Source organism: Nerophis ophidion, linkage group LG27, assembly GCF_033978795.1.
Source record: "Nerophis ophidion isolate RoL-2023_Sa linkage group LG27, RoL_Noph_v1.0, whole genome shotgun sequence".
NCBI lineage: Eukaryota > Metazoa > Chordata > Actinopteri > Syngnathiformes > Syngnathidae > Nerophis > Nerophis ophidion.
The window spans coordinates 26,607,785-26,616,693 of NC_084637.1; the positions used below are offsets into that span (position 1 = coordinate 26,607,785).

Genomic DNA, 8,909 nt, shown 5'->3' on the forward strand with positions numbered 1-8,909 from the left:
GTCCAGGGTGTACCGTGTCTTACGCCCGATTGTAGCTGAGATAGGTGCCAGCGCCCCCCGCGACCCCGAAAGGGAATAAGCGGTAGAAAATGGATGGATGGATGGATTTTTGAATTGTTGCTATTTTTAGAATATTAAAAAAAAAAAATCTCACATACCCTTTGGCATACCTTCAAGTACCTCCATTTGAGAACCACTGCCATAGACAACTTTTGAAGTTACGAGCTGCGTCAAAAAACTAATAAAACTTGTATCCTGAGCTACAACTGCACTTTATATCCTTTTTCTCGTGTCCTCTCGGCGGCACCTTTTTTTTTTTCAAATGTTGCTTCATTTATCCACTGCTCTTTTTAATTCATGTTTTTAAAATCTAGTGCTCTGGATTTTCTTTGCGGTCCAATTATTCAGCGTAACTGTCATGTTGACAGTTTAGCCCCTACAGTTTGCCTGATTCAATTTGAAGCCAGCTAAATCCTGTAATTATAACCATGTGATATTTTTAAAGATAATTAAAAAAACAATCAAATTTGAGAGCGAGTAAATGTTGGAATAATTGAGTTCTCTGCGACACACTGATTGTCTCCTATCCCAGGCAGATGGTGTGCAGCTGGCTGCCTGAACTGTGAAAGGCCCTATGAGACATGCAGTATTCACCATGAGCACGGTCCAAAACTGAAACAAGAACAACAAAAACACATCCTCTCTCAATTGTCCCTGCAGATTTCAGACAACAGATGGTGAGGTGACATTAGGGCCGATGTAAACATGGTTTAACACAGAAAAATTTAATTTTTAAAATGCCCATGATTAGCATTATTAAAATGGTAAATGGATTTAACTTGTGTAGCGCTTTTCTACCTTCAAGGTACTCCCAGCGCTTTGACATTATTTCCATTACTTCACCCATTCATACACATATTCACACAATGATGACGGGAGCTGACCGCTAACCACAAACTATCAGGAGCAAGGGTGAAGTGTCTTGCCCAAGGACGCAACGGACTTGACTGGGATGGCATGGCGTAAGCTGGGATCGAACCTGGAACCCGCACGTTGCTGGCATGGGAGCTCTACCATTCAAGCCAGGGGTGCACAGAATATTATCAGGCCCATATGAGGAGTTATGACGTCACACCAATAAGCCTGATATTAGAAAATAGCTGTGATAACCAATTAGGTGAAATTGTGGGTTAGGGCAGTGTTTAACCAATTTTAGGTTGCCAAAAAACTTTTCACTTTTCCACCACTAGTGGCAATAATGACAATCTCAAACAAATAGAATAATTCTGAAGCTTAGGTCATAGAGAAGTATCTTAAGTGAAAGGATTATGACTAAAGTGGCAAAGTTTTCATTTGTACTCTCATTGTAGTGACAGTTTAGTTTAGAAACATATTCATTATTAATTTAGTTTATTTTAGCACAACATAGTTGTATGTACATTTATTTCAGTTAATTGTTTGAGGGCCTTCTTATAGAGGATATTCGGGTGGTGTTTATTTTTCTAATCAGCTTAAGCCTAAGGTTTATGTGCTAAATAAATTATCTTTGTGATAAACGCATGGTTTCATATCATTTGACAATGTTCTAAATTCTGAAGCCACGGTCATAGAGAAGTTTCTGAAATGAAAAGATTATGACTAAAGTGGCAAAGTTTTTATTTGATGTTTCATTGTTTTGACAGTTTAGTTTAGAAACGTATTCTTTATTAATTTAGTTTATTTTAAGTCACAGTTTTTTTCATAATTTGGCCGGGGGTGCGACTTATACCCAGTAGTGACTTATGTGTGAAATTATTAACACATTACCGTAAAATATCAAATAATATTATTTATCTCATTCACGTAAGAGACTAGACGTATAAGATTTCATGGGATTTAGCAATTATGAGTGTCAGATTGTTTGGTAAACGTATAGCATGTTCTATATGTTATAGTTATTTGAATGACTCTTACCATAATATGTTACGTTAACATACCAGGCACCTTCTCAGTTGGTTATTAATGCGTCATATAACGTACACTTATTCAGCCTGTTGTTCACTATTCTTTATTTATTTTAAATTGCCTTTCAAATGTCTAATCTTGGTGTTGGATTTTATCAAATACATTTCTCCCAAAAATGCGACTTATACATGTTTTTTTTTCCTTCTTTATTGTGCATTTTCGACAGGTGCAACTTATTCTCCGTAGCAAATTATACTACGAAAAATACGGTACTCATTTAGCTGTATAAATCTGCTGTACAGTATGTGTGTTTGGCTCCCTTTTTTTTCAGAAACATAATACCAAAAGTCAAAATGTCCGAAGGAATTCTTAAAAAGTTATGACAGACCACTTTGAAAAAACGGAATGGAATTTTACAGTTTTTTACTGAATGACACATCCAAAATGTACATTAAAATAAAGAAAGTGGGATTTACAATATTAACTATGAACGATAAAACGCTGAATAATAACATGGTATTATGAGTTCCTTCAGGAAAATTAAATATTTTAAAAATTTTTCCTGAAGGAATCAATAAAGTACTATCTATCTATCTATCTATCTATCTATCTATCTATCTATCTATCTATCTATCTATCTATATGAACGTTGCTCCTCTTTTACTTCTCAGACCAGCTCCTTGATAGTTGTGTACCATTTACAATAAAGCAAAACACAAGAAAAATGTACCGAACAGCAAAATATGAATGTAAAGTGTAACAAACACATACAATATGATATACCGTATTTCCTTGAATTGCCGTCGGGGCGCTAATTAATTTAATACCTCTTCTCACTCTGGCGTTTACCAAAGGCATGCGGTAAATTTAGGCCTGCACTTATAAATTTGAGTGTGATGTAAGGATACCATCATGAAAAGCACATTTAATAAAAAATGGTCTTATCTTTACTTATAAATCAAATCCATGCGCAGCTCCTTCTGATCAAAAGCATCGATAACTTGCTTATAGAAGTCTTCCGTATCTTTCTTCCGTTTTAAATGTCTCTCTGTCTCGATGGAGATCTTCCTTTTTTACTTCCTGCTTCGATTGAAAGTCCAGTTTAGAAAACTGTTTTATTTTAGATATGTAATCATCCATGTTAAAAGTGCAAGCGAGAGGAAAAAATAAACGATCGCTGCTTGTTGTCACTTCTTCTGCAGCCGAGTTGTCGCGAGAAGGATCACTAGCGCCCTCTACCACCAGGAGGCGGGAGTCATTTAATGACTCATATTTGACACACGCAGCTACGGTATATTACATAGCGGCTTACTGTTCTTTTTAGCATATTCAATGGCTTGGACCTTAAATCCTACTGAATAGCTCTTAATCTTCTTCCCTTTATGCGATTTCAAATGATTGAAATCAGCCTCCTCCATTTTGAAAATGATGACAGGTGAAGTGAAGTGAAGTGAATTATATTTATATAGCGCTTTTTCTCTAGTGACTCAAAGAGCTTTACATAGTGAAACCCAATATCTAAGTTACATTCTAACCAGTGTGGGTGGCACTGGGAGCAGGTGGGTAAAGTGTCTTGCCCAAGGACACAACGGCAGTGACTAGGATGGCGGAAGCGGGAATCGAACCTGCAACCCTCAAGTTGCTGGCACGGCCGCTCTACCAACCGAGCTAAACCACCCTCGTGACGTGACGAGTTTGACCCGGCGGAAATTTTAGGCATATGCTAATTATTTGGCGAAACGGGTTTGACCCGGCGGAAATTCTAGACATGCGCTAATAAAAATAATATTTTGCGAAATGAGTTTGACCCGGCGTTAATCCTGAGCCGGCGTTAATGCTAAGCATGCGCTAATTATTTCGCGAAACGAAAGGCAGGCGCATACATATACCCGGTGGCAATTCAAGGAAATACGGTATTATCACTTTTATGCAGAACTTTTGTTGTAAAAATTTGCTTCCGCATCTGTTCCTGACATGCGTTTCAAGCTGGCGGCTCTGAAAACAAACCCCGCCCACTCTGCTTTGTTCCTCGTCTGAGCTGCTGTGACGTATATTACCGTAATAAGTCTTATAACACTCAAAAACCATTTAATTACTTTCTACAGTTCAAGACTTACTGTAATTAAAATACAGCACTGCACATCATAATGGCGGCTACAGTTTTGATGTTAAAGGTCTAAAAAAATGATGTAGAATGTCCGGCAGGCCGGATTTAAAATCTTCATGGGCCGCATGTGGCCCAGGTCTGCTCTCCAGGCACTCAACAGAACCTCGGCCACAAACTTTTTAACTCTAGTCATCTGTGTTTGAGTGGTTCTTTGTTCGGCCACTTCCTGCAACAATAACATCGCTTGAGAATTTAATCTGTGCTTGTTGCAGCAGACAATTTCAGTTCCATGTGGTGCTCTGACACAAATAGCCAGAGAAACAATGCCGCAAACAACACCTGGACCTTGGATTACACCCAGCGCCGAATCAATTTCCTCAGGGCACAATGGCAATGGATGCGGTTTCATGTGTTATCGCAGGGTGAAAGTGACAACATGAGGAACACTGATTTACAGCTCCTTTTATTGTCCTGACAGTATGAGCTGATGAAACCAAAGAGGTGTCATCTACCGTTCTCAAACGACCAATTGGGCAGTGAGATAGAATAGAGGCACAAAAGCCTTTAGGAGAATAGGACGTGTGTGCAGAAAGACAAGACTGTCGCCAAAGATAGAATTTTTAAAACCAGGTCACAGCTGTGTAAAAGAAAAGTTAAATAGTAATAATTAAATAATACATTTATATAATAGAAATGCAAATAACATCCTATCTTTCCATAACTTTTTGCACTGTTGGAGTAAATATATTCCTGGCCCTATATTTTTCCATTGTTTAAGTACCATAAAGTCCGGACTATAAGCAGCTACTTTTTTCCTAAACTTTGAACCCTGCGGCTTGTAAGACGGAGCAGATAATTTGCGGCTTTTTCTTCGCACACTGAGAGGATGTTTTATTGTTTGTGCTGTGATGCAATCTTTCGGATGAGTTCGCAATGTCATTCCATTTACCAGCAATTAATTTTTTTTCTACATTTAGAGTGCCGTTCAGTCTTCTGGCCTTCCGTAGCGTTTCTACGAATCCATCACTCCAAGCAACGTATGCCCGTTTTACAATACAACTAAACAATTCTTACTTACTAAACTGTCCCATGTGTTATATCCGTGGGAGTGTTTTTATGTATAATTATACATGCTATGGTAATGTAATGACGCTAGCCTCATTAGCTAATATTTTTGTATTGTTTCAATTTTGTAAATTCACCAAAAAAGCCTGTTTAGCTGATTGGAGAGCTAGCTTCCGCAGCTAGTGGGTCCACGGCAATGACTTCTGTTTTGTTTCATCAGCCGTTTTACTGCCGTGTTACAGACACCGTTTGGAAACAATTAAGGTATGTAAATAAACATTTGCGGAATCTTACTGAGTAAAAACCTAATTTTGCAACGTATTCATCAGCGGCTTATATTACGGTGCAGCTAATATATGGAAAAACATTTTTTTCTTCTAAAATTTGGTGGGTTGTATATCGGTGCGCTCTACAGTCCAGAAAATACAAAATATAAAAAATTCATAACATAATACACCGAATGTAAATAGGTTACTTTTTCAGTTACATTAAACATTGTCACTTTGATATTATATTTGGTATCTGCATAAGTTCCAAATATGTCAAATCAAACTGTGGAGGCATAGGAGATATATTCCTAAAACAATCTTGGCTTCCTTCAAATTTCCTCTAAACGAGCCGTTTGGAATTGTGCTCTGTCCTGTGACGCAAGAGGATTATCCATACATGGTATAAATTTAACCAAAGTGCTTTGCGCGCCTCCGCCATTGTAGTCCGACACCACAGTCAATAAGCTCTTTCTTTTTCTCTATCGTCTTGTTGTGGGGCAGACTGGCTCGTACATGCACATGCATCCTCTATTAATGCAATTTCTAATCCAAAGTATCTTATAGTTTGAAATTAAATCCGTCAGTAGACTTGCAATAAAAAAATTCAGCTTTTACTTCTTGTTACATTATGTCTTTTGCTCTATTTTTTGGGAAGAATTTATATTAATTTCTACAATGCCTTTGTCGCGAGCTGCTTACAACACTCACATTTATTGCAAATGATCTCAACCAGAGGAGAAGGCTTTTACAAATGTGGTCTGTGCGCTCTCTGAACAAGTCATATACACGTATTTCTTTAGGTGCATGTCATGCTACGCGAGAAAATTCATTCAAAATATGAAAATACTCACTGATAGTGGACCCACGAAGGTCCCAGCGTCTTCTTAAACTGGGTCAGGCCCACAATGTCAATGTAGATGAGTTCAACCACCTTATCACCTTGAGTGGGACAACTGGACTTGTTTCCCATGACCCGCCGCATGATCCTGGAAGAGAATGTTTGTAGTGAACCTATTGGTGTAACATAAAAGTGTGTCGTACAGTCAAACAGGACATTTTCATGTTTTAACATAACATGGAAATGAGGATTACATGTGAGTCTACATTGAAATATGTATACATTGAAAGGCTAAGCCTTTAGCAAAATAAACACATTTTCATTAACAATAAGGCCAATAATACAAGAGGTTTCCCAATTCAATTTTGATCAATAAGGGGGTGAATTTTTGGGCAAAAATATCTGTCCGATATAAAAAAAAACAACCAAAAAACACGAATCACATTTAAATTGGGTTGAATCGGGTGCGGCCGCAGTATTCATGGATTTAACAAAAGCATGTGACACAATTAATCATGATATTTTAATTCAAAAACTAGAACGATATGGCATCAAAGGTTTGGTCTTGAGCTGGATAAGAATCTATTTAACCAACAGGAAGCAATATGTGAAGATGATTTTTTTTGGGAGTATACGTCGCACCGCCCAAAAATAACAATCGGTAAATATATTAAAAGTTCTTTAACCGCCACCGGTGCGGCAACAAATATGCGATACAGACCAAAAGTGCCCCATTTACACACACATCACAGGAGAGAAAAGGAAGTCGGTAAAATAAGAGCAAATTGCCATAGCTAATTTACTATGGCATAAAAATGTAATTATTGCACATCAGTTTTTTTTTTAACAACGAGGATATATTTGAATAAAACTACAGACTGAATCCCGACACAGCGATGTGCTGAGCGTTGTTTCTTGTCAACACGATTGGATATATCTTGTGGTGTACCCCAGGGATCAATACCAGGACCAAGATTGTTCAATCATTATACAAACGATATTTGCAAAGTTACAAAAGACTTGAAGTTAGTTTTATTTGCAGACGACACAACTGCTTTCTGTTCAGGAGAGAACACACAGAAGATAATACAAATAATAACGGAAGAAATTAACAAATTAAGAAAATGGTTTGATAAAAACAGGCTATCCTTGAATCTCAGTAAATCTAAAATAATGCTATTTGGTAACAGTAGAAAAGAGCATCAGACACGAATACAAATAGAATAGATATCGAAAGGGTAAAAGAAACCAGATTTTTGGGAGTATTAATAGATGATAAAATGAACTGGAAATCTCGTATACAAAACATAAAACATAAGGTGGCAAAAAATATTTCAATAATGAATAAAGCAAAATACGTCCTGGGCCAAAAATCACTTTATATTCTCTACTGCTCGCTAGTGTTACCATACCTGAGTTGTTGTGCAGATATATGGGGAAACAACTACAAATGTGCACTACATTCGTTAACTGTGTTACAAAAAAGATCGATTAGAATAATACACAATGTTGGATATAGAGAAAATACAAACCCTTTATTTATTGAGTGAAAAATATTAAAGCTCGATGACTTGATAAAATTGCAAACAGCTAAATTGATGTACAAAGTAAATTTTAACCTGCTACCAAAGAATGTACAACAATTCTTCTCAACTAAAGAGGAGAAATATCACCTTAGAGGAAAATCTAACTTAAAACATTTGTATGCCTGTACAACACTTTAAACTTTTAGCATATCAGTATGTGGAATTAAATTATGGAATGGATTAAGTAAAGAAGTTAAACATTGTACTGATATGATCCAGTTTAAGAGGATGTTCAAATTACTTACACATTCAAAGTTTCTAAGGCAGGGGTCACCAACCTTTTTGAAACCAAGAGCTACTTCTTGGGTACTGATTAATGCGAAGGGCTACCAGTTAGATACACACTTAAATAAATTACCAGAATTGGCCAATTTGCTCAATTTACCTTTAATAAATAAATCTATATATATAAAAAAAATTATATTTCTGTCTGTCATTCCATTGTACATTTTTTTTCCTTCAATGGAAGGTTTTTTGTAGAAAATAAATGATGAAAAAAAAACACTTCATTGAACGGATTAAAAGAGGAGAAAACAGGAAAAAAATGAAAATACAATTTTGAAACATAGTTTATCTTTGATTACGACTCTTTAAAATTCAAAATTCAACCGAAAAAAGAAGAGAAAAACTAGCTTATTCGAATCTTTTAGAAAAAATTTAAAAAATAATTTATGGAACATCATTAGTATTTTTTCCTGATTAAGATTAATTTTATAATTGTGATGACATGTTTTAAATAGGTTAAAATCCAATCTGCACTTTGTTAGAATATATAAAAAATTGGACCAAGCTATATTTCTAACAAAGAAAAATCAATATTTCTTCTAGATTTCCCATATATTTTTTTTAAGAAATTAAAAAGACTTTGAAATTAGATTTAAATTTGATTCTAAAGATTTTCTCGATTTGCCGGAATAATTTTTTTGAATTTTAATCATAATAAGTTTGAAGAAAAATTTCACAAATATTCTTTGTCGTAAAAACAGAAGCTAAAATGAAGAATTAAATTACAATTTATTTATTATTCTTTACAATAAAAAAAAATGATTTACTTGAACATTGATTTAAATTATCAGGAAAGAAGAGGAAGGAATTTAAAA

At 35.7% G+C, this 8,909-nt stretch overlaps 1 protein-coding gene across 1 annotated transcript in view; it reads right to left on the bottom strand.

Moving 5' to 3' along the window:
* mgat5 (alpha-1,6-mannosylglycoprotein 6-beta-N-acetylglucosaminyltransferase) overlaps nt 1-8,909 on the bottom strand; it is a 235,233-nt gene that overhangs the window by 109,106 nt on the left and 117,218 nt on the right. Inside the window, exon 9 of the mRNA XM_061889592.1 lies at nt 6,237-6,371. Coding sequence (XP_061745576.1) covers nt 6,237-6,371 — 135 coding nt within the window. The remainder of the gene's footprint in view (nt 1-6,236; nt 6,372-8,909) is intronic.